General features: G+C 54.5%; 1 protein-coding gene across 1 annotated transcript in view; it reads left to right on the top strand.

The window, feature by feature from the left end:
- The first annotated feature begins 9,727 nt into the window (after window positions 1–9,727).
- Window positions 9,728–26,256, top strand: part of NDRG1 (N-myc downstream regulated 1) — a 44,987-nt gene continuing 28,458 nt past the window's right edge. Inside the window, exons 1-3 of the mRNA XM_039845894.1 lie at window positions 9,728–9,881; window positions 21,426–21,506; window positions 23,320–23,355. Coding sequence (XP_039701828.1) covers window positions 21,444–21,506; window positions 23,320–23,355 — 99 coding nt within the window. The 5' untranslated portion in view covers window positions 9,728–9,881; window positions 21,426–21,443. The remainder of the gene's footprint in view (window positions 9,882–21,425; window positions 21,507–23,319; window positions 23,356–26,256) is intronic.

The raw sequence follows: 26,256 nt of genomic DNA, 5'->3' as shown, positions 1-26,256 counted from the left end.
GCCGCCCCGTCAGAGCTGTACCCGCTCTGCTTCCTGACAGGTCTGTCCATCCCCGGGGGCTGGCGCTCCATCTCAGGCAGGGGTCCGGGGCCCCCGTGCAGTGTGGTGTGGCGAGACCTCGGGCCACAGACTCAGGTGCACAAGAAATATCTAAGGAAATATCTATTTCCGTGTGTTAAACCTGCCGTGCGGCCCCCACTCCACTTGTCCACACCAGCAGCATGCGAAGTATCCAGGGTCGTGTTGAGAAGCAGCCAGGCACTGGGAGACCCACGCTTCCTTCCGGGCAGGACCAGGACCTTCTGGAGAGGGCAGTCCCGCCCCTCTCACAGAACTGTTTCACCCCACGCGGAGCAAAGAGCGAGGGGCCAGAAGAAGACACGGCGAAGGGAGTGGCAAGGGCACAGGCACAGAGGCTGTCACGCCCTGCAGCCACCGGACTCCGGATGCGCAGCCTCAGCCACTAGTCCGCGTGGTGGCGGCTTGCTGAGTGTCTGCTCCAGGATTATCTCTGTCCTCGCGAGGACTTAGATGTCATCGCGCCCATTCGAAGATGAGGAAACCGAGGTTCCAAGAGGCTAGACAATTTGGCCGAGGTCTCCCGGGCTTTACACCTGGTCTCACTGACTAGAAGCTTCAGTTCCTGCAGCCGGCCTGGGAGGAGATGACGTAAACGCGGACCAAGGAGGGAGGTGAGGCGCCAGTTTGCTTTGGGTGTCCCGGGGTGAGGAGCCAATTCCTCAGCCAGGGAATGAGTCAAAGGAGACGGCCTAGTGTCTGAGTCATCCAGGTGAGTCCAAAATCGGGAAACCGGGCCAGCCCGGTGTTCAGATTCGCCGGCCTGTCGCTGAACACGCACACCTTCTCCAGGTCTATTAATAATCAGCCACGGGAAGCCTCCCACGCTTACTTAAACATGTTATCACTCTTTCGGAGAAAACAGCCCGCTGCCCCCAGCGGGCCAGGAAGAGGTGACATCACCAGCAATGCCTTTTCTCCCTCTGAGAAGAGGATTGTGGCGAGACTGGATTCAGAGTCAGAGACCTGGGACCTAGGGCCAGATGCTCTCTCGCTCTGTCTCTGGTCGTCAAGGTCCTGTAACTACAGTAGTGCTGGCTCCAAGCATCCACCTGCCATTACGTAAAAGAATGTCTGTGGAACTCCCAGCATTTAGAAGTTACTTGGCGGTTTAGGAGAAAGAATGTGGGTATGGGGGCTTTCCAGACATGGTGGCTGGGGGCAAACTTAGAAGCCTGGGTTCAAATCCCATCTTTACCACTTACCGGCTGGGCTATTTTGTGAGAATTTTTTCATTCTTTTCTGCCTTGGTATTTCCATTATAAAATAGAGGTGCTAAAAATAGTACCCTACGTCTTAGAGATGTGGTGAAGGTTATGATTATCACATGCAAATGGTTTATAAGAGACTCTAGTACCTACGTACTAAATAGGTTTGAGCTATTCTCATTAGTCATGAACCCTTGGTCCATGACTTTACCTGCCTGAGGCTCAGCTTCCCCATCTGCAAAATGGAGACATAATAATTTCTTTGCAGCTAGACTGCTAATTGCCTGAGATGATGTCTTAAAGACCCTGGCCCAGAATAGACATTCAGCCGTTGAAAGCCCCTTCCTCTCATTTTCTTCTAAGAACCCTCAGGTTAGACATTCTGAGATGCCATCAAGGAAGGCCTCCTGGACAGGCGGGACTCAGAACAGAGAAGGAGAAGTGGGAGGTGGTGACGGAGACAGGGAACAGCGCCGAAGGAGGGATGGCATTGTCTTATTCTTGGGGCGCTCGAGTCATGGGGAAGGTCCTGAGTCATGGGGGAGGTCTTCTGGCGAGGAGCAGTGCCCCCATCCTGGATATGTGTGTGTGTGTGACAACTTGTAGTGGCACCAAGGAGCAAAAAAGAAAACACACTTTTCCGGGAAAATTCTCAGACTGAGGTATCGTGTTTCCCAGGCACCATTCAACAATGACAGTTGTTCCAAACGCCTGAACAGAGTCGCTGATGGTGCCAGGTCCTCTACAGACAGCAAGCCCTCGGGGATCGGTCAGACTGGTCAATCTTCCCAGCCGTGGGACCTTGGCCAAGTCGCCTCACCTCTCCTCATCTCAGCTTCCTCAGGTGTAAAACGAGGATTGTAACACTTGCTTGGCAGGGGGGTTGTAAAAACTAGAGCTAAAATGCATAACGTGTCGAGTGCAGTACCTGGCAGAGAATAGTTCAATAAACAGTCATTAAAAAAAAAAAGAGAGAGAGAGTTCATAATTCTTTTCCGCTTTCGTTATTTTCTCATTCGCTAATCCCTTGCCGGCTGAGGAGTCTGAGGCTCAGAGAGAGTGGGGATGGCAGCCTGGTTCCCAAGGCTCTTTTTTAAGGAGGATCAAGGACTTTGCCTGAAGTAACCATTACAAGTTTGGCTTCAAGTCTGGGAGTCGAAAACTGGCTCCAGACACGGGATGAAAAGGAGGAGGGCTGAGACAGGGTTTTTATCTCTTATGGATGGGACAAGCCCTTGAGATGGTATGTTTCAACAATAAGACCTCTCGCTTCTAATCCTCCGAGGCCAAGCGCAAATACATAAATAAATAAATGGTGTCATTTAGCCTTACCAGCAAACAATGCCGTCCAGACAAAGCAAAAGCGTTGAGGTAACAGAGAAATACTAGCTTCCGCCTATCAGCTGGGCAAACATTGACAGAAAGGGGACTCGCTGTCTCGACGCTGCTGGAATCCAACTGTCATCCTACCCATGCAAGGCAGTGAGTGACAGTGTATCAAAAGTCTTAAAATACGTACGTGTATTCTTTGGCCCAGAGTTTTCACTCTATGGCTTCATCCAAAGAATTTATTGGAAGATTATACAAAGAAGAGTGTTGAGATATTTACCGCAGCGGAAAACCGGAAACACTTGGAGGGTCCCATCATCTCAGACACGTCAAGTGAAGTGCAGCCCATCCTCGTACCGAAATAAATGTCACGGGTCATTCGCGGTGACCTCGTAGCCTCATAGATGACGGCAGTAGTGGGAAGACCTTCCGTGCGGTGGCCACGCTCCCTGTCTTGCCCCCGGTCGGTGCTAGATTCTTGGGTGTTCATTTAATAATTATTCCATTACACTGCACATGCACATACGATGCATTTTCTGTTTATGCATGTTGTATTTTATAATAAGAAAGTTAAAAAAAAAAAGTGTGACAGATTGTTTTCAAATGCAACGATGTTCATCGTGTACGGTGATGTGAAAAAGACAGTTTGTAAAAAGTCAGGATAGTATGAGAGCATTTTAAAGTGCTGTCATCAAAATACCTGTTTCCCATGAGGTCCTGTCATAAATGTTTAAATAGACATTTACACACATACACACGCACACACTCATAGAGAAATGGCGGGAAGGACAAGCACCGAAATATTACTAGAGATTATTTTTGAGGGGTGGTTCATTTTACTTTAATTTTTTTGTGATTTGTGTTCTTGGATGGACATAGTATCTATGTTTTTGGTGCATTTATGAATTTTCTCATAGTTCTACATGGAGTGTGTCATTCTGAAACTTTTTTTTTCCTTATTATGAGAGTAACAACCATTCCTATAGCATTTCCTAGTTTATAATAGGCTCAGGATTAAACCAGGGCCTCTCAATGCTAAGTGACACTACAGGTAAAGTTGCCGTCTACCTGGACAAATATACGTTTCAATGTAACGTAAACCAGGGATTGTCTGTTTGGTTTGTTTTAGGCTGACTGGGCGACTGAGAATCCACCCAGCCCCAGATGTGACTCTGAAGGCTCTGTCCCCAGCGTCACCTGGCAGGCTGATGGGACTGTGTCCATCACATTTTCTCTTTTCCTGACATTCCTTGGCTGTGCTTCCTCCTTCTCAGAGACAGCCATTACTTGGACGTTTCCAGAAGGTCCAATGGCCTGCTCATGTCACCAGCTGCCTGTCCAGCAACCAAGGGGTCTGCAGGTCACCAGGCCCACCCCGCCAGGCCTGGGCTAGGAGGTGGACCGCTCTGTAGTGTTAGCCAGGTCTGGACTTCAGCTTCCTGTTCCGTGACGACCACCCCAGCACTGCCCACAGAACAGGTAGGACCTCCCTCTGAAAAGTCTCCATGCTCTGCACTGGTAAGAGAGAGGATCACATACAAGCCTGTCCACCTGCTCAGGTGAACTCTCTGAACCCGGACAGGTTTTAAGTAAGGGCTTGTGGGTTTCCCCTCAAATCCCGCCGCCCTTGTTTGCTTAGAGAAAGGCAGCTATGCCTTGATCTGTCTCATACCTTGAAAATAGCATTCGCCCTTCCCGCTCCAGCCCACCCTCCTCCCCATACCTACACGCATCCATCGTCTGGCTCCCTGTAGCTCGTAGGGTGAGTGCTTGTACCGCGTTCCCCCGAGCGGGTCAGGTATAGACCCTCCCCTACCTGCGTTTGATCCTGCTGGTAGTTCAAGGCACACACCGCAGAATGCCTGTGTGGGGTGAAAATGCCAGGCTCTGTCTAGAAAGAGGGAGTGACAGGCCCCTGCAGAGTCAGTGTTGCCTCTGAGCAGTGGTTTAGGGGGCTCTGAGCAAGGGGTGAACCGAAGAGTCATTTAGGTTTAGCTTCAGAAAGCATCGCAAGTAAAATATAAACAAACCAACAAAGTGGTAGCCTTGTCTTCTTAATTGTAATAACATTGAGCAGGATAATTGATTGACCAAGATGGAATGTACTGCCAGGTCCAGCAAAAGAGGGGACCGAGATTTAATTTAACGCGACGATGAATGCAGTCATGCGATGGTCCCTCTGTAATCTGGTTGGGATGTAACTTTCATGGTTACTACAAAATCCTTTTGTGTTTCTTTAGCCAGATCTCGCGTGATGGTGGACGGGAAACCTTCAGTGAAGGGCCAGGGGGGAGATCGGCTCAGACTCCAGTCTGACTTCTCTACCAGCAAAGACAATCGTTTGCTCAGAAAATCAGGGAACAGCACCATAGATAAGGCCAATAAAGCCTCGGAGGCAAAAGGAACGGATCAAATCTTAAATGCTAAAGTGCCATCCTGTCTGCTACACCTGGACGAGCGATGGTAGTTTTAAGGCGATTGTCTGTGCAGAAGTTCAGATCTTTGTCCTTCCTTCCCTTTCTCCCTCCTTCCTTCCATTTAATTAGCAAACATCACTTAAGTCTTGCTTGGTGGTACATTCTCAAGACAGAGAGCTGCTGTGCCCAAGTGCAGGGTGCTTTGCACTGCAGAGGTACCAGCTAAGGCACTAGGTGTGAAGGTGCCTGGCATGATGGGGTGGGACAGGCAAGCAGGATGGGCTGGAAGGTGCAGCTGGTGGTGCTGGCGGAGGAGACAGATGGACAGGGCAGCAGGGTAGGCGGAGCTTGAAGGGACAGCGATCGCAGGACTAGTGGCTGTCATGCTTACCTGCAGGTTCTTCAGAGCTCCCACGTCCTCTCAGAGAAAATGAAGGAAATGGGAAAAGTCTCAGAGAGGAGGAGGCCTCTAACTGACCTAAAACGACCTGACAGCCTTCTGATTTAACCTAGAAGGGTCATGCCTAAAAACAAAGCCAACGCAGAGTACAACCGATCCGGGAGATACCGAGAGCTAGAGACACAGGGCCCAGTGACATCAGGCCCTGGATCCAGCTGTGTCTGAAGCCAACGTCTTTTGAACTTCGCTGCTACATGAGCCGATAGGTATGTCCTGCCTTTTATTGCTCAAGCCATTTGAAGTTATATTTATGCCACATATACACTAAAGAGTTCTAAATAATAAAAAGAAAGGAAGACAAGCAATGCTCTGGGGGTCCAGGCGGTTCGAGGTGGTAAAGTCACGCTCATCCGTGCCTAATCTAATGGCTACCTGCTTCGAATGTCCCTTTTCCAGGAGGCCTTTTGCAGACACTTCCAGAATAGGTGAGACTCTCGGGTCACGTCCTTTAAGACCCTATCTCCTATCTTAACACTTGCAACAATTGTAATTTTATAGTCGTACTATTTTTTCAGTTGTTTCTTTATTTCTACCACGGAGCACAGTGCCTGATGGATTGTAAATGTTTGACAACTATGTATTGAATTTAAAAAAAAATGAATCTAGTTGGAGAAGGACAAAGGAGGCTTACTGGAGGAGTTGACATTTGGCACGGCCTTGGAGGATAGGGTGGTGACTCAGTCAGGATGGGCTGGGTCGGGCTGCAGGGACAAAACCCCTCAAAATCCTAGTGGCACATGGCGGCAGGATTTATTTCTTCCCCATGTCACATGCCCATGTGGGGTCAGCTGGGGGTCCTGCTCTCTGTCTCCTCCCTTCAGGCCCCAGGGGATGGAGTCCCCCCCGACACCTCGCTCCACCGCCATCTGGAGTGTTGCTAGTAGCTGTGGCAGGAGTAAGGTGAGCGTAAAGAAAGTGGGGTGAATCACCCACCGGCTCTTTAGGTTCCCATCCGGAAGTGGCACAAGTCTCTTCCACTCCCCACTTATTGACAATGCAAGTCACAAGGACATGCCTAACTTCAGGGAGGAGGCGCAGGAAATGAGTGGCGAACAGCCCTCGTGTTTTCTCCAGGAGGGTGTGGGAGGACTTTCTAGAAGGAGAAAACCACTTGGTCAAAGATTTGGAGGTGTATTCAAGGAAAAGCGATGAGTAACCCCGTGACCGCGGGAGGAGGGAAAAGTCTGGACACGTGCAGGGCCGTCTCCACTGCCACGCCGGGAGTGGGGGTGAACTTGGCAGACAGCAGGAGCAGTGGGAGGTTTAGCTAGGCAGGACCTATGAGCCAGGTGGCTCAAGATGACGACCAGACATGAGATGAAGGGAACTGGAGGGGGCAGATGCTGGGGAGGCAGGCAAAGCTGTGTCCTCAGCGCTGCCCAAGTAGGCCAGTAGGTAAACCTCTCTGCCAATATGCCACCAATATTTGGTAAATGCCTGTGAACCAGGCATTGGGTTGAATCTTGTCCTTCCAAAAATTCATTTCCACCCAGAAGCTCAGAATGTGATCTTATTTGGAGATAGTGTCTTCAGATGTAAGCAGATAGATTAACATGAGGTCGTTCCTACGGATTAAGGTGGGCTCTTAATCCAATACGACTGGTGTTCTTATGAGAAGTGATACAGACGCAGAGACAAGACAGGAAGCCATGGGACGACAGAGGTAGAGAACGGACTGATAGAGCGACAAGCCAAGGAGTGCCAGGGGCTGTCAGCAGCCACAGCAATCCAGAGAAGGTGCTTCCCTAGAGCCCTCAGAGGGAGCACGGCCCCACCCACACCACTCCTCGATTTGGGACTTCTGGCCTGCAGAACGGGGGGCCAACGCATTTCTGTGGTTTTAAACCACCCAGTCCGTGGTGCTTGGTGTCAGCAGCGCTGACAAGCTGTTACACACCAGAAGCGAGACGAACCTGATTTTCCCTGGGCCCAAAGTTGTCTTCATTTATGTTCACAGTAAAGGATTCATTCTGTACCTTGAACGCAGGCTAACATCTAACCGCACTGGGAACGGCTTTCCTTGTGCAGTTTTTCTCACTGCTCACGACTGGAAATGACAGGTCGGACAGGCTCTCAGAGTTCAGGGAGCCTTTACGCAGGCCCGCAGAGGGAGCTCCTTCCACCTGGGCTCCTGGCCTCTCCCTCCCAAGAAAGTCCAAACGAGGCCGCATAAAGCAGGGAGAAATCAAAGAGAAGCACCCGCATTTGCTCATGTGTTCACCCGCTATCTACGCAGTGTGTGTATTCATCAGATACTGTGCAGGATGCCAGGGGAGATGAGCTGAGAGGAGGAGGATGATGATGATGATGACGACGAGGATGATGATGATGACGACGACGATGACGATAATGGAGGTGGTGACGGGGGGCTTAAAAAACGGGGTGTTGAAAAGGCTCTTGTTTTCCCTACCAAGCTTTGTAGAATTGTTGGGCCAGGTCCATTTGGAAATGAATAAACCCTAAAAAGTAAAAGCGAGGGGAGATAAGGAAGTGGGGACCATGTGTGCAGACACCTGTTTGGAGAAGTTTGGGGAGTTCGGGCTACAGGGACAGGAGTGAGACTCAGGATCAAGACAGGATTGGTCTAGGTAGGTCACTGATTGCAGCGCATGTGTCCTTGTTGATTAGAATGATCCAGAAGAAAGGGAGAGGTGGATACTAGAGGAGCCAGGGGGAGCCCAGACCTGGAGCCGAGAGATGCTGGCTTTCCAGGCACACTTTCTCATCTTAACAAGAGGAAGAAGAATCCGGGACTGATTCTTAAGTAGCTGACTTCCGGCTCATAAACTGTGGTCGAACTGGGCGATGGCTCCTCTCACCCACCCATTTCCTCCATGTTCATGTGGAGGAGCTGGGTTCACAGAAAGGCAGAGGAACTGCCCCAAGTTCCACAGCTTCCATGTGCTGACATCAGGTGTTCTTCCCCTCGAATATCCGCTCTCGTCCTGTGATGGATTTGTGGCACATGTGCATTTCCAAAGCAATCTAATTCTATTGCTGACCAGAGAGAAAGAGAAATAATTTAAATAGCTCAATGCGATCGCGCCCGCATTTGGTTCCAAGAGCTTCTGCTGCCTCAGCTGGCCCGGGCTGGGGGACCTGGCGGTGTGGGCAGCCATCAGTCCCCGGGGAAGCCGCTCCACACACCGAGCATCCTCCACCTGTGTGTGCATCCGAGGTTGCACCAAAGTCAGTCTTTCCTAGAGAGTGGCCACCTCAGCTAAACACACGACAAGGGCTGCATCCGGTGCTCAGTGGAAAAACGACAACCCATCGCAACGGGGAAGGAGAGATTGTCTGTGCTGGACCTCTGACCGAGTGTGGGATCCAACGGCCCCTTCCGCAGGGCCCCAGCGCGCACCTTTTTAAAGAAAGTTCTGCTGGAGATTCGAACACGCAGTGCGGATGAAGAACACAGAGGCAGTCTGTAAGCAGAAGCACGACAGCAGGGGACAGCTAACGGGGGAAGAGTGCTCGGGACGAGTTCTGGGAACCAGGAGAGGAAGGAGTGAGAATCCTCCCAGCCAGGCTCCTGGGGGAGGGGGGAAGGACGCCGGGGTGGGAAAGGGGGATGGGTTTAGAACCAGGGAGGTGGAAGGAAAAAGGGGCGCCTAGGCGTTAGGATGGGATGGGCAAGATGGACGAGATTAAATGGGATCGAGGATTTCAGCGGGGGGCTGACGCAATGAAGAGGCGGCGTGGCGTGAGGATCGCAGGGGGCTGGCCCGCGAGCACCGCGGGCAGCTCAATGGCGCTCGGGAGCTGAGACCTGGAAAAAGTGTAGGAGTCGCTCAAAAGGGATGTCAGCGCATGGCGCGACGGCGCGCGGGAGGAGGGACTCTGAGCCACTCGGTCAGACAGGGACACACGGAAGTCCGCTTGCACACGCATGAGCGTGCACATGCACACGCACACGACACAGACATCCCCCGTGCACACGGGCGCGCTGCACGCGCCCAGGCCGCGGCCTTCCGGGCGAGGGAGGGGACAGCAGAGTCGAACGGCAGCTGGAGCCCAGCGGTCCCTTCCCGCCGCGCCCCGAGCAGGGCTTGCGCAACAGGCGGCGGCTCGGGTGGGCGCCGGCCGCGCGCTGCTGAGCCGAGCCAGGCGCGCAGGCAGGAGCGGGGGGAGCCGCTGGGAGGAGGGCGCGGGCGAGGGGTGTGTCCCCACCGCGAGCTGTGCCGGGGACGAGAGGGGCGGGCGAAAGGCGCGGGGGCGGGGCCGGGGCCGCGGCGCCTATAAAGTCGCGCTCCTCGCGGACATAAACAAACCTCGCCTGGCTCCCAGCTGCGGCTCGGGACCGCACGCCGACCTCACCGCTCTGCTCGGTTCCCGCCTGGCACCCCCAGCCCCGCTCCGGCTCCTTTCGCCTTTCTTCCTGTACCTGAGGTGAGGCCCACGCCCTCTTCTTGCCGAGCAGGGGGGTCGTTGCTCGCCCTTGGGTGCCGCTGCAGCTCCTGGACCGCGCTTTTGTGGCACCCCGGATCGGCGAGCGCGCGGCGACACCGTGGCGCGAGCGCGAGGAGGGTTTTGGGGCGTGGGGCACCGCTGGAGTAGGGGGTTCCGATTAGGGAAGAGAAGGAAAAAAAGACAGGTCCCGTTCATCATCCCCAGAGCTCGGGAAGCGAGGTCCTGGAGGGCCGCGGGGAGTGGAGAGCCGGCCCGGGAACACCTGGACGGCGCTGCCCAACGGCCTCCCGGAGTCAGCGGGCGGCGCGGGCCGGGGAGTGCGTGGGCTGCACCTATCGCTGGAGTGGGGTGTCTGGGGAAGGAGGGATTGCGCGCGCGTGTAGAATGGATGTGGGGAGAAGCTGGCGATGAGGCTGGGGAGGAGGCGTGGGTGTGTCTGCTTCCCAAACTGGGCCGGAAAGGGTACGAGTCTGAGGGGCCGGGAATGATGGCCTCAAGCCTGAAGGGGCGGGGGGTGAAGGGTGTGTGTGTGTGTGTGTGTGTGAGTGAGTGTTGGGGGAGGGTCCGAGGTGTGTCACCGCGCGTACGACACGCTCGGGAGCGAGTGTCTGCAAGCGCTGCTGGCTAGGGTGCGCCCCCCGAGGTGGCCCCTGGTTGGCGCTGTGGCGGCGCGAGAGAAGCGGCCCGGCCCAGAGGGGTCGTGCGGGCATCTGGTGGCCCTCAGCTGGCTGGGGCTCGGAGTGGCGTCATTGTCACCTCCGCCCACCCGCCCCCGCTTTCCTCCTCTCCCTGGCCTCCCGGGCCCGCCTCTCCTGCTCTCCAGGGGAGAGCAGCTGGGATTGCTCGGCCGTGGACGTGGACGGGGACGGCCCCGGAGGTCCGCCGCGGTCTCTGATTCAGCCTTGGGCAGGGCGCGTGCAATGTGGCAGGTTCAGGGGAAAGGCACTGTCACCCCGACACTGTCAAATTAGTGGCTGAAGCTGGGATTTAGTAGATCATTTTCTTACTGCCCCTCCCCCAAACTCCCTCCCTCACTGGTCCGTGGCCACTGTTGTTAGACGTCCCTGGGAGTCAGGGGCAGCACCCGTCTGTGGCTTGGAAGGGGCGGGTGCCTGGCAGCGGGTGGGAGAGGGACATCTGGTGGAGGGGTCCCGGTTGCCTTGTGCGCAAGACCAACTCTTCACAAATACCCTGGGACTTCTGTTTGCTTGGTTCCTGTAAGTTACCGGGGAAGATGGAAGAGTCAAAGACAGTTTAGCCAGTGGCGGGGCTGGAGGGCTATAGTCTCCTCCTACAGTCCACGAGCCACACTTACGCTTCTCCTAAGACAACCTAAAGGAACAAAATATCTAAGTACGAACCTCGTTCTTGCCGTGAAAACCCAGGTTCAAGGCAAACCTTCCGGCCCAGGCTCCTCCTCTATAGAAATTCTGTGTCTTTACTGAGTTTCCCAAAGGTGAATTGAAATAAGCAAGGTACAGAGAGAGCACACCCCAGCACTTGCCTTCATGGGGTTCACCAAGTGGAGTGGGGTGCAGGGGAAGGCACAGACCACAGTCCTGTGTGCTAAGTACTGGGGTGGGCCCCCCCGGTGGGGATCAGGGGAGTGGGGAGGGGTGGCCAGGAAGTGATGGGAAACCAGTGAAGGGACAATGCTCTGGTAAAGGAGTGGAACCTGGGATGTCCCCTGACAGGTGACTTCTCAGTGTTGTGACACCTGGTCTCCTGCTGGGGGATGAGCTCCAGGAGGGTGAGGAGGAAAGAAGGCTTTGCCGGCCTCGCCCTGTACGCAGGCTTCGGCCTGGCTCCTGGGGGGGAGTTCAAATACAGGCACCTCTCTCCCCGTAATCCTTCAGGCAGTCTCTGGTGAGAGCGCTGGATTCGGCTTTCCCGGGAGATCTTTGAGTATCTATTGGGGTCTCCCCTCCTGAGAGGGAGTCCTCCTAGGACAGCCCGCAAAGCCCAGATTGCCGACCGTTGGTTTGAGCATTTGGAATGGAATGAAAAATTCACAGGAGTTCCTGGTCCCATTTCTTCCTATTTTACAGATGGAAACTGAGGCCCAGGGTTAGGGACCGCCTCGCCAAGGCCCAGCCAGAACAGGAACCTGGCTCCCCAGATCCTTTTCCTGGGATCTCCTGGTGGGTCTGGTGAGAAAACTTTCCGGACAGAACGTGGGTGATTTTTAATTCATTTACTTATTTTTAGTGCAAATCAGGTGTTCTTAAGCCATTAGCAGAAGCCGTCTCGTAAGGAAGGGCTGCAGCCCCACTGAGTGGTGTTCGGTTGGATTCGAGCTGCCTTCTCCAGGTTGGACTGAGAATCTGAACAGTGCTGGGCCCCCCAGGGTGCTCCGAAACCAGAGCTCCCCACCCCACAGAGTGGGTGGGGAAGAAAGAGCCCATTGTGTTTTTCTGAAGGCCCGAAGCTGTGCTATAACCATGGGACCCAGCTCTAGAGGATCCCATCCAAGCCATGACTCAAGTTCCCTGGCCTCAGAAAGAAAGCCAGGGTGATGACTCAGCATCCAAGATTCTGGCAGGGAGGGGCTGGGGAGGGAGCGATGGCTCTCCAGATCAGCTGTGTACCCCTCACCCTACCCCTCACCCGTTCCGTCCTTGCAAGAGCTCTGCCTGGGCTGCATTCCCTCTTTTAAATGGACGAGAGAACCCAGGCCAGGGGCATTTAAGGGACGTTGCTTGTAGCCGCATGGCTTTGACCCCGGAGAGTAGGACTTCAGAGCCTTTGTTCTGTTTCATAGCGACTTATTGGGGTGACTGGGGAGCTGCTAGAATAAGTAAGGACAGTTTCTCAGGAACTCGGTGCCTCAGTTCCCTCTCCTGCCTCATCAGGACGTGTAACGCGGAGTTAATCCCCGTTAGACTTGAGGACGGTGCTCCTCACGTGGGTGCATCACGAGCCGTTCGCTGTTAATCATTTTCACAGATGACATTCTCAAGGCATCTCTGTGGCAGTCGGTGTCAGGGACCTTTCTCTTAAGCTTACCTAGGCCAGCGAAAGTGCCTGCAAAGGCTGGCCTCACGTTTTGCTTCCTGAGATTCTTCCAGAAATGCTGAGCTCATGCAGAGTACATCGACACGTCATGGGAATCTTGCCCGAAATGCAGATTTCCAGGCCTGGTCTCCTGATGCTCTGATTCCGTAGGGCTGGGATGGGCCTGGAATCTGCATTGTTTCAAAGCTTCCTGGGCTGGGTCGGGGGCAGGGAGTAACGAAGGCAGCCGCAGTTGAAGACTTCTGCTCCCGAAGGATGGGGGAGGAGGAAGGAAAGGAGAGGCGACCTGTCGCTTGTCTTCTGGGCCGCTCCTGTGAACCCCGGCTCTGGCAGTCGGGTGCCCGGTCAGTAGCTGGTACCTGGCCACAGTGCCTGTGATTTCAGTGCATCGCCTCATTCGGTTGAGGCAGGAGACCTTCTTCCATGTCTCAGGTGAGGAAACTGAGGCTTGGGCAGGTGTCTTGCGTATCCGGTCTCGGGTGAGTGGTGTCGGGCCCCAGGTGAGCCGCCCTGGCCCTTTCCCTGCGGCCTTGCCCTCCCAGGCTGCCCAGGCCCTTCCGGGCTCATCTTTGGAGCGTGGACTCGGTTTCCTGGATTCATTTCGGGCTGCCTTCCTGCTTCCTGGTCTCCCTCTGGTTCCCGGGCCTGCCATCTATCTGTCTCTTCTCTTCACGTTTGACGATAGGGACAGGCTGGGTGGCAGTCTGTGCTGCAGGACCGGAGGTTAATTCGCTGAACACTTACTTGGCATCCTGCTGGGCCAGCTTAAGCATGTCTGAGGAGGATGTGCAGAGGTGGCAGGGGGACACGTGACTCTGGATGTTCTTGAAACCCAGTGCTCCGGGGCATCCCGCGAGAACAGACCTGGTCCTCTCGGAGGAAATCCCGGGCTGTCTGATTTGGCACTACAGAATGGAGCAGGTCAGAGAATTCAAGTCCACAAATAGGGTCTTTGACCCAGTCTTTGACTCTCCTACCTAACATCCACTGCAGACCCGCCGGCCCCCTGCCCTGCCCGGGCTCCTTCTGCAGGCTTTTTCAATCCAGCAGGGTGTCCCTCCGTTGAGGGGGGCGGAGACGAGAGTCCTCAGCAGTCAAAATGCCCTGTCTGGGGCTTCCTCTTTCACACTCCCCACCTTAAACCCCTGGAAACTTCTGTACTAGTGTCAGTTTTACACCCACGGGCAGCTTGGCTTAAAGAGGTGAGTGGGGACCAGGGCTCCATCGGGTTTCTGCATCTTGACCCCCGGCCACATCCCCTTGGCTTGGCGAAGGTTCTGGGCAGCCCTCTCCGAATGCGGTACGAGAGGCGTGCTGAAGTAGATAATTCTAAGTGCCCTCCCCGCTGGGAACTGGCACTTCCTCTCCCCTGTCCTTTTTAATCATCATACTTGCCTCCTTTCCCCAGAAAGTTGTCCCTCCATGTTCCCATGTCACCTTCCTTGGATCATATGCTTGAGGGCCTGGCACTGAGTAGGCCCTCAGTTACTGCTGGTCCAAAGGAAACCTCCCTTTATGAAGGCCGTGACTTGGGCTGTCCCGTGTGGGAAAGATGGAAGGCCACCCAGAGAGAAGCGGCAAGACCATTTCGGGGAGTGACCCACTCAGCGTGGCAACCGTCCCACCTCAGGGACTAAGGGTTTTGTGGGAAGAATCATTTCCCACTTCCTGTGCTAACACTGGCTCAGCTTGTTGCATTCAACAAATCATCTCCCAGCCCGTCCAGTGCGGCTCATACTTGTCCTCCAGAGTCACAGAAAAATCCTGTGACCTGACCAGCATCTTCCTTTGGGCTTCTGGTTATTCTGCTCGTCCCCTCGGATGGTCATCTCCTCTCTGCCAGACAAATTGCTCAAGCTGCCAGACCTTCATGGAGAACCTACCAGAAGGTCCCAGCGGTGTTGCAGAGAAAGGGGTGGGCTGCCTGCTGGTGTGTCTCCGACCTTCTCCCCGAGCCTCTTGCTGGCTCTTGGCTCCGTTGAACACGGAGAAGTTTCGTTTCGGCTGCAGCCCAGGGAGTGAGGGCTGCTGGCCTCTGCCTTCTCTCCAGTAAGGTCCGTTTCGCTCATTCGGCATCAGAGGATTCTTTGAACGCTGCTGCGTTTCAGGCGCCGTGCAAAGCCCTGGGGCCTTCAAGGAATTCCTTGTCTGGTTCTGTGTCTTTAGTGTGGGCATCATGTTACTGAGTTTGAGAGCCCTGTTCTCGACTTCCCTTCCTAAACTGGAGAACTTTCTTGAAGGTCTAAATTGTTGACTAGGTTGATATCTATCTATCCATTTATCTATCTACCTATCTATCTATCTATCAATCATCTATCTACCTATTTATCTATCATCGAGAGTTAAGGCTTCCAACTTCCTCACCCTCCCAGAGCCTCGAGTTGCAAAAGGTCCAGAAAACATCAAAAAACCCATGAACTGCCCCGTAGCTTGACATCAAAATCTCTTTGGCAAAGAAAGAACAAAAAGACATATCCACAGCAAGGCAGGATATCTGAGGTGTACCCCCAAACTACTTTCCTTGAGCTTGGTGCGGACGTGGGGCTGTTCTCTGGAACCTTCCAGGGATTGCTGTGTTTGGGGAGGATGCTGGGGCAAACAGCAGCAGCACCCACTGATCCCCTCCCCACCCCCATTTCCAATTCTGTTCTATAAAGAGGCCAGTGTGCTGGAAAGGACACCGCTTTCACGTGGCTGTGAGGCCAGGCGAGTTGCAGAGGGGACAAAATCTGGGCCAGCTGCTGGCCATCCTGATCGATGCAGACTTGTCAACAGTCTCTCTGAGCCTCCCTCTTCCTCTGCTTCACCGAAGGGCTCCAGGAGGCAGAGCGCGCCCGCCCCGTCCCGCCCCCCCACACGTGCACCCGCATCCAGAGAGCCAGTTTCCCACCTTTGCCTCGGCCGCCAAAGGAATCTAGACCTCGAGGAATCATGTGGGCCTTTGCTCTTGGGCCTCGGGTTACCCACCTGTAAACGGATGACAGCGCCCACCCTCTCCCAGGGGCCTCCTTGGGGAACACGTGGACTGATGCAGCGAACACTCAAAGCACTGAATTTGCCATGTCAGGGAGGCACTTGGGGGTGAGCAGAAATGGACTTCCAGGTCCACCGAGCCAGGCAGAGCTGAGCTGGGCAGCGCCCTGGCGAGGCCCTGTGTGCCCGGCCCTTACGTCCTTACACAGCACTTTCCTGCCTCTGCTCCCATCTGCCCCCAGTTTCTTGGGGACCACGTGAGGTCCGTGGAACACAGGCCGCATAGTTTGCAGATGGACGCGGAGGCCAGAGAGGGGATGGAGAACTTGGTCAGAGTCTGGTGTCGAGAGAGGGACAGGGTTCCCATGTTGACTCCGGAGCCAGTCAGTGTCCCTGCTTCTGAGAACCGCAGGCTGTGTGCGTCCCCCTCAAGCCCCTGGTGACGGGTGTTATGAAACTCTCATGGGGCTTCGGGTGGCCTGAGATGCCTCTGCCCACTGCCCTCCCGGTCCTTGGGGCCACAGTCTTCCCTTCCCCTGGCGAATCCCAGCGATGAACTTCCCCGGGAACCCACGAGGTCCCGCTAATTGCTCACCGTCTTCTGAGTTTGTTGAGCCAGAAAGGTGTGCGCCTAGCCCCACTGGGCCTCCATTCTTCAATCAGCAGCCTCGCTATTGGAGAGGAAGCCTGCGTGGCATTTGCTCTACACTCTCTGCGTGATCCCCTTCTTGCCGGGCCACTCTGGGGCTGTGTGTCAAACACGGGCCGTGTCCTCATAAATGTCCCCGGGTCTCTGAGGCAACCAGGAAAGGAAAGTGGACTTATTAATGAAGCAGCTGTTTGCCAGGGTCTGTGCGCCATTGTTTAGTCCCACCGCTACTCGCCAGGAACAGGAATTATTATGCCGGTTCCACAGATGAGCAAACTGGAGCTAAGAGATTTGGTCGCAGATTTAATAAATGGCGACAGCCAGGTCTGACCCTGAAGCCTTCCCCCTAGCTCCTGGCTACCTTCCACTCACCTGACACTGGTTTTCTCTGAATTCCTGTTGGGAAGGGTGGGTGGGAAAGGAAGAAGTGGCGATAGGAACCAGTCTGACAGCTGGTATTGCGACTCGGAGCCCAGTTTTTGGCTCCGAACGGTGTTTTTGCAGGAGTCCTGTGCTGACCTAATTTTCTGTCTGGAGGGGCTTCCATCTGTGCTTCTTGGGGACGCAGTTGGCAGCTACCGCACCGTCCACCATCCTGCACGGGGGAGTGGGAGGGCTGGGAGTCGGACACTTGGACTCCCACCCACTGTGCCCTGTGTGGCCTCGCCCTGTCACTCTGTCTGCTAAACGATGGCTTTGGTCCTTTTCAGTCCGACATTCTGCGCTGGGACTTTCCAGGAGGCAGCAGAGAGGGGCAGGGACTGGCGTCCAGCGCTCGGCCTCAAGCCCAGAGAGAACTTGCTGAGCCAAGTAGGGCCTCAGGTCGGCTGGGGGCAGGGAGAGCCCTTGGGTGTGGGCTGTGAGTGGCGCCCCGCAGCAATGGAGGTGGGGCGATAGCCAGAGCACCCCAAACCAGATCACCTCTCAACTGTCCTGCCTGGTGAAGGAGATCTCAGTCACCTATAAAGCAGCATCTACTGCTGGAACTAGTTCGTTAAATGAGCCTCGAGGTCTCGGGGTGGTGAATTTGAGCCCCGTAGAGAAGAGTCGGAAGGAGAGCGTGATCAAGTAAGCGTGAGCATCAGACGCTTCTCCATCTTGGCCAGACTGTCTCAGGATAGTCACTCAGACCTGTGGGGCTTCAGCCTTCTCCTTGATAAACCAGGGGGGAGTGGCATGTGGGCTTGAGGCTGGTGTCTGTGCGTGAGTGTGTATGAGTGTGTGTGCGTGCACACTAGTTTAAATAAGAAGTGCACCTGACAGAAACCCTCTGGATTCCTGCAGGACCTGCCCTAGATCAGTGCTTCCTAGCCAGGGGCAGTTTTGCCCCCAGGGGACATTTGGCAAGATCCAGAGACATTTTTCGTTCTCAAAGCTTGGGGTTGCTACTGGTATCTGGTGGGCCGAAGCCGGGGGACTGCCCCGCCCCCCGACAATGTAATGCCAGCCTCCACCACAAAGAGCAGCCGGGGGCTTATGCCCTGGAGATGCAGCAGTGGTGGAGGCCACATCGGCCCCACGCCCCAGGGAGCATAGCCTCATGGGGAGACAGGACGATTACAACTAGCCTGATGGGTGAGCGGCTGCCGGAGGACCCCGGTGGTGGCATCTGTCCCATGAGACTGCGAGACTGGGCCTGTTGGTTCATAGCCATGTTCTGACTTGGCACATAGTAGGGCCTCATCAGCAAAGCTGTTATTGATACTTTGGCACTTCGCTCAGTGCTGGGCCCATGAGAACCTAGTCCATACAGGAAAGGACTTCTGAATGAATCCCCGTTTCTAACCCTATTTGGTGAACTTGGATGGTCTTTGAGGGGGGTCTTGCAGAATGGGGTCCTGAGGGAGGCAGATGGTGGGGGGAAGATGAGGGGCTGCAGGGGAGTCAGGCCCTTTTCCTTGTCTTCATCCAAAGCATGTCAGCTTTTTCTCTTTTTTGGTAAACCTGTTTCTCTATATTGAACTTCCTTATAAGATTTTTTTAAGACAAATAGCTTCTGAAACAAAAGTTTACAAAGTTCTCGGTCGAGGAGACAGAGACGGGGGAAAGGACTGGCCCTCGACTGGCCTAGGTCAGCAGGACGGGACTGAGAACAGCCAGCGTCTTGCTGACCTACAGCGGGGGTGGGTGGGGTGCAGGGAGCATGCTCTGTAGCCCGGGTTTGGGCAGCCTCAGTCACTGTGGGCAGCGACCTAGACAGTAGCTGACCTCTCCCTGCCAAAGCATTTGCACTTATTAAAGGCAGGCTGCCCCAGGCCTGCAACCCTCCAGGGACGAAGAGTATAGAAGCCTTCTCTGCTGTGCCCAGCCTCCCCGCACACTTCTCAGTCCTAGGGCACTTCCTGGAAGCTTTCTGGTCCAGACTAGGTGTCTCAGCCTCAGCATCGGCATCGTTGATGTTGGGGCCAGATAATCCTGCTGTGGGGACTGTGCTGTGCAGTGTAGGAGGATTAGCTGATGATCAGCACGCTTGGTCTCCGCCCACTAGACACCGGTGACATCCCTGTCATGACAATCAAAAAGGTCTCCAGACATTGCACATGCCCTGGCGGGACAGAAGCACCCCCTGTTTTGATAAACGCTGTAAGAGTTCTCAGCGGCCTCACCTCTGAGCCTCAGCATGACCTCGAACACAAGGAGGGGCTCCATGAGGCGCCTCCAGCTCCATTCAGAGGTTCTCAAACACGTGAGGGAGACTGGCCGGGGTTCAGCCCATACCTCAGGTCGCCTGGGAAGGAAAAGAACGTGTGGGATAGAGAGGTTTTGCCAGGAGCATGCTTGGGAAACCCTGGCCGCTGGGATCGAGTCTTTTCTGTTCCGAAGGAGGATGCGGGGTCTGGCGGAGGCTGACGGCTGTTCGTGATCACAGCACTGGGGACCAAGGGGAGCTGGCTAGACCAGGCAGAACTGTGGCATATGGGCTCGAGGCTGGCGGCAGAGACTCGTTTTCACTCTTGTGGGTTAGTGATTATTTAGGAGTGAATTTAAATACGAGCATTGCTGTTAAGCTGCATAAAACCTGTTCACCTACCTACTCAGCAAGCGACTTGTAGCCTGATTTTGCACCTGGTATAATGCTAGGAGCTACAGATGAGGCAGGGAAACAGGTAGGCTACCTGTCCTGGAAGCCTACTGTGGGGGGAGGGGAGGGGGTGAAGAAGGCCTGCTGGGGGTGGGGACCCACCCTCACTCTGAAGTGAAAAGTGGAGTTCTTTTGCTCTCGGCATGAAGGGGTGAACACTGTTGCCTGGGCCTCTGGAAAGTTCCCTGGGCTGTGTAGGCGAGGTGTCCCTCGGGTCAGGGTCTCGGGACCACGAACATGCTGAATTAGCAAGGCTGACAGACCTCTGCTTTTCATGCCTCCTGCCTCCGAGCTGGCCACTGCCCAGGAATGTTCAAAATATAAAACCGACTTTGTTTTCAGAATGTTCTGGAGCCTAGACTCCAAAGGCTGCATAAAGGCATTCTTGTGGGGCTGGTTATCTGCTGGCGAAAGTCATGCTGGGGCCCAGGCCAGCTCATCCCAGGGGATCCGCCTGCGGAATGCCATGTGCTGGCACCAGGGTGGGTGGGGGTGGCCCGGGCTCTGTCCTTGTTGACCCCTGAGAGGTGTTTTACAAAGAAGATTCTTATGGGTTCTGGAAGCTTTATCTTCAAAGGCTTGAACTCTCTCTGGCTGTTAGGTCTGTGGGGCCTTGGGTGGCTCAGGGCCTGGGGTTTCTATTCTGGAACGGAGCAAGAGAAGGCCCTCACTCAGGCTGGTTTTCACCAATTGTCCAAATTCAGGGTTCGGAAGGTCTGGGCGCGTGAGCTGCCTGGTACCTGGATCCCTCTGCCACTTACCCCTTCTGCCAGCCCTCTGCCTGTGGCACTCAACCTTCTCTCTACTTTCTTTGTGCCTCGCCCCATGTTGGTGGGCGCTTCGTGCTTCTGGTTTGACTTTCTTTCTGTAAGAATAAATATTTATACTTTAACTCCCAGATCAGGCTCCCAGGAGTGTGCTCAGTACATGTCACCGCCCAAGCCTTGCGCCCCAGGGAGTCCATTTGGCAGCATTCCACAGCCCAGGCTGTCACCTCCTGGTCCCTCTGCTCCTGCCTGTGTCAGAACAAGGTGGGGGGCCTCCTCTGACCGAGCCCCCTCCACTCTCTCCCCACCCCAGCTCTCCCACCCCCTGCTTTGGCTATAAAGTGCTTTTTCCTTTGTAGGTCCTTTTTTATTTGAAAATCCCACTGAGCATTCAGCCCTGTCAGACACCCTGGGCTTGAGAGAGGTTTGCCCCACCCCTACCCCTCGGCCCCCCGCTCCCCCAGCAAGTAGCAGAGAGCCTTGCCCAGAGGTGGACTTGGGGCGTGCGTATGGCCACCCTCTGTTGGGACCACTTTGAGGATGAAAGAAGCTTGTGCCATGCCTGTACAGGGTGGGCCTCCCGTGACCTTCTGTCCCCTTTTGGGTGTCATCCTGGGGCTGCCTGGCTTTGGGATCGGTGGTGTGGGTACTCTGCTAAAATGTATCAACAGATGTCCCGGGCGTGGTGGGCCTGGGCAGGGGCGACGTGGTTCTGCGTGTTGATCCATCCTTTCATGGGAATGGTAGTCAGTAGTTGCTTCTGAAGCCTCAGTTTCTGTCCCAGGAAGTCTACTGCCCCAGCACCCAGGGGCGAGGCTGGGATTGGGCCAGGGTATCCCAGGAAGTCTATTGCTCCAGCCCCTGGGGTATGGGATGGGCCAGCTGGGTCCCAGGGGCCTTACGACCTGTAATTTGAGGTGCATGAGGTAAGACCTGCTGGGCACCGTGAAGGCCCAGTCTCTGGCCTTGGGTTTGCTTCCCTCAGGAAATAGCTCACAGCAGGAAGTGCTAACCTCCTGGCCTTTGTCCTCTCGTAGGCAGGTGACAGCACGGACATGTCTCGGGAGCTGCAAGACGTGGACCTCGCCGAGGTGAAGCCTTTGGTGGAGAAAGGGGAGGTGAGTGGAGATGCTCCTGGCTGTCACCATCACATGCCACTCACACATGCACACACACGTCCACTGCTTCCTTGTTTCCACAGGTCATCTTGTCCAGGAATGCAAAAGGACAAGAGGTATCTGTTCAAGTCCCAGCCTGGCCACCAAGTGCCATGGCATGTGGACCAGGCCCCTGGCCCACCTCTCTCTGCTTTTCCGCCCACACTTCCCTTACCCCGCTATGGAAAGTAAGGGCGTTGCTCTAAGCACCCCCTACCTCTGACATCCTGTGATTCTGGAACATGCAACAGGAAGTCCATCGCCCACACTCTGGTGTCCTCAGGCCAGGGCGAGGATAGGGTGGGTTAATTCAGAAGGAGCTAGTTGAAACCTTGCGTGGCGTGGAGGAGGTGAGCAATGCACGTGAGCTCTTGTTGCTATAGTTATCGATTGTTCACTTGAACCTTTCATGTCGACCAGGCCTCCCTGTTGGAAACAGCGGCCCATGTCCTAAGGCCTGAGCTAGCGTGGTCGGTCCATCCCGGACCGGTTGTCCTGCCGATGGACGGAAGAAGCCTTTACATCCGCACAGTTAGCATCGTGCTTTTAAGCGGTGTCCATATCCCAGTTCTCACTGAGCTGCAGAACGGCCTCCTAAAAAGATGATGCACCTTTTTAAAAATGTAAAACTCAGGCTCAAATGGGAAGTCAGCTAAATGCGTTCAAAAATAATCATCGACATGTATGCGTCGCGTCCCGCGGGCCTGTCTCTGGGCCGCCCTATTTCATGGGTTGTCTCATGCCAGCTGAGAGGGTGAGACTATGGGTACAGAAGAGGAAGCTGAATCTCGGGCAGGTTAATTTGTCTTTGGTCATATAGTTACAGTGTATGGGGCCTGGAGCCAAAGCCAGGCCAGCTGCCTTTGACGAATGGAAGATTCCTTTCATTTCCTTATGACTCTGTGTGGCTGTTCTCTTTTAGGTCTTTTATCTCGTAGATCTTTCATTTCCAATATGTGAGGCAACTATCAATATTCCCATTTTACAGACACAGAAACTGATCTCTGACAGGAGAATTCCCTGGATAGGTGGCACCACTAGGATTAGCAGCCCAGGCGGGCTATGGGATGCTTGTCACCATTCTACACTTGGGGTCTGCAAATGCTTTCAGTAAGGGCCAAATAATAAACACCTTTGGCTTTACGGGCCCTACTGGCTGTTGCCTCTACTTGGCTTTACGGTTACACCGTGAAAGAGCTTGCTGTTGCCGTGTTCCAATAAAACTTTATTTACAAAAACAGGTGGCCGACCCATGCTGTTCAGTATGCATGCTCCAAATCTAGGCAACTCTGGTGAAAGATGGAATATAGGCTGGAAACTCAGAATTGTAGGGTCGAGGGAAATGCTCATAGATCTCTGCTCTCCGCTTCCATCCGTGAGAGACTGAATTTTAATCCAGACGATGGGCAGCCACGGAAGAAATTTAAAGAGAGTGACACAGTCAGCCTTGAGATTTAAAAGCGTAGCATGTGATTAGAGACCGGGAGACCAGTTAATAGGCAAGTGTGTCCGGTTATCTCTCAGGCTTGTGGTCAGCTTAAACCTTCAGATCTTTTTTTCACCCGGGCTGGAGTCAAAAATGAATCTGGCTAATGTGTCTGCTTTCCTGCTGGACTATTTGGGATGAAAAGGAAAGTTTGCTTTGTAAGGAATGAGGGAGGATCCACGGAGGAGGGAGATGCGGACTCGGGGCTCGGAGAAGCCTGTGTTACAAAATTAGTTCTCTGCCCAAGGAAACTTGGTGAAACTGACCATCTCTCTTGTCTCTCCACAGACCATCACCGGCCTCCTGCAGGAGTTTGACGTTCAGGCAAGTAGCGGATGTGGATTCCCTTTGCCCCTTCCCTACCCCGAGTTCTCTTCCTTTCTTCCTTCCATTGATTTGAAGTAGATCATTGTCCTGACCCTGGGGATGAGGGGAGAGAAGGCAGCTAGTTTCCCACACTCAGATCCTTCTCTCAGATAGAAGCTGGTTTGAGTTCTGGCCAAGGGAGCCCATCAGTCTTTGTAGAAGCAGGATGGAGACATGGCCCCCTTTGACCCTGCAGAGCTGGGCAGAGCTGTGGGACGTGTGCAGGAGAAATGGGAAGGCTGTGAGTGGGCTTGGGACCCTGTGATGGGAGGGGAACAAGCAAAGGCTTGATGTTCTTGGCTCTGCTTGGGAAAGTGAAACCAGCCTTCTCTGTGGCTTCCTGGCTCCATCCCTGCCCAGAGTTGGCTTCAGGGCAATTGGGTGGGGGTGGAGGGGCGGGGAAGGTACCTCTTGAGCTTCACCCAAGAACAAACTTTCAGGATAGCTGTCTGGCTTCTCTTGGCTGAAGGGTGGGTCAAAGCCTCAGGAACTGTAAATCTTGGCTCATTAATTACCCGAAAGTTTGCATGGGCCCCAGGCTGTGCTAGAACCTGGGGTTGGGGCAGGAAGACTGAGCACGCGGGGTTCTTGTGGTCCCAGAGAGGTTGAGAGGAGCAAATACAAGCCAGATGCAGGCTGATGTGCTCACCTGAACCTCTACCTGCACATCACACAGGTATCTCCGGCTTCCAGCCCATTCTGAGCTCTGCATCTCTACCATCCATTCCAGCATCTCCTCTGGGGTCGCTGGGGGTGGGAGTGTCCGCAGGGTGGCCTTGGCTGATCTCGCAGCCTTGTTAGAGCTGGAAGCAGGGCCATCTTGCAGGCTCAGCTCATCTTTGTGCGTAAAAGCAGGAGAGGGGCCTGGGATAGGTGGGCAGCTTTCTGGGGTCTAAGACTGAGCCTGGAAGGGGCTCCGAGCAGCGCAGGCCCCAGGACCACGGCCGGGCACCCACTCTTGCCCACCAGCGTTCCGCTGAGTCTGGTTGTTTTGTCCCGCCGAGACTCAGACGGTCACCTCCCTGTGCCTACTTGGCCATCACTGGGTTGGGAGGACCTGAATCCATCATTTCATGGGTTGCATTAGCACCAAGAACACAGACCTCGGTCTTCAAGGGGTGCACTGTGTCATGTGGTCTCCGGTTTGACGTTCCTACTGTATTTATTTAGGAGGAAGAGAGTCAGAGATGAGAAGTTATTGGCCTGAGGTCACCTTAGTGACAGGGGAGGTGACCCTAGAGCCTGGGCCTTCCTCCTCCCAGCTCCGAGAGCTTCCTATTCTGCTTACTCCCCAGGAGGCTGGTTTAGTGGGGCTTCCTGTGAGCCAGGCACTGTGCTAAGGGCTTCGCAGCCAATATCTCATTTAACGCCTCAACAATAGCATGAGCAGAGGTACCATTATCCTCATCGTTCAGATGGGGAAACTGAGGCCAGAGGGGTGGGACTGCCTGACCGTGAGGAAGCCGGGTTCTTACTGTGCTGAGGCCTCTGCTTCTCCCGACTTCAGGCCTGGGCTCCATCCATGTGTCTCTGTCTCGAAGGACACTCAGCTCGTGGGAGGTGAACCTTGAGTCTCAGGGAGCCCGGGTTCCTCTAGTCCAACTGCTCATGTCACAGCTGGAGACTGAAGGACAGAGGAAGGGGGCGTCATTGGTGCAGGGCGCACAGTGCGGGGAGCTAAGAATCATGGCGCCCGCTCCTGTTTTAATCAGTCCGCTGTCACGAGATCAGGGAGAACTGGGTGACAGGGAAATTGGAGCTGTGAAAACTGCAGCAGCTGTGGCACCCATGGCCCTGGCTGTGGCACCCGTGGCCCTGCCTGTGGCGCCCGTGGCCCTGCCTGTGGGACTGGTTCTGGGGCCATAGGGACGCAGATCCACCCAGACTCGGCATTCGAGAGCCAGGTGTGCCCTCGTTTGCACTTTGACCCAGAGGAAGTACCTCATCGCCCTTCAGCCTCAGTTTCCTCATCTGTGAGATGGGGAGAGTCGTTCCAGTCTCGTTCGAGTGGCAGTGTAGAGAGGACAGTGCCGGAGACCCTGACGTGATGATTCCCACACCCCGTCCACTAACTCTGCTGTGAGTTGTGTGTGTGTGTGTGCGTATGTGTGTGAAGTTAAATTTACCATCTTAACCGTTTTTAAATGTGCAGTTCAGTGGGTGTTAAGTCCGTTCACATTGTTCTGCAGCCGTCACCACCGTCCGTCTCTGTAACTCTTCGTCATCCCGCGAAAGAGCTCTGTCCCCATGAAACACTGACTCTCCACTCCTCCCTCCCCCGAGCCCCTGGCCACTGCCCTACTACATTCTGTCTCTATGAACTTGACCTCACACAAGTGGCATTATGTAATAGTTCTCGTGCCGTGATTCGCTTATTTCACTTAGCGTAATGCTTTTAAGTCCATCCATATTGTTACGTGTGTCGGGATGCCCTTTTCTTTGGGGCTGGATGATATTCATGGTGTGGATGGACCACATTTCGTTTATTCATTCATTTGTCAGCAGACACTCAGGTTGCTTCTACCTCTTGGCTATTAGGAATAATGGGTGTCCAAGTATCTGTCTGACTCCCTGCTTTCACTTCTTCGGGGTATAGACGCAGAAGCAGAATTGCTGGATCACATGGTTATTGCACATTTTAAAAATCTTGGTTATTGGTTTGGAAACCAGAACGCGTAGTTTATCTGCTCCCTGTGAAGATTGTGTCTCACTTTCGCGTTGCTCTTGTTAGTTCGCAAAGCATTGGTATGTGTCCCTGGGCTGGACACAGACAGCAGATGGAGTGGAAACTAGGAGTTCTGGCCCCAGCTGCCGGTGTCGGCTGACTTGAAGGCAGCTCAGGCTGCTGAGGTGGGCGAG

The sequence above is a fragment of the Pteropus medius genome, unplaced genomic scaffold, assembly GCF_902729225.1.
Source record: "Pteropus medius unplaced genomic scaffold, Ma_sr-lr_union100, whole genome shotgun sequence".
NCBI lineage: Eukaryota > Metazoa > Chordata > Mammalia > Chiroptera > Pteropodidae > Pteropus > Pteropus medius.
Note: the sequence above shows the minus strand (reverse complement) of the source record. Positions and strands in the feature narration are given on the sequence as shown.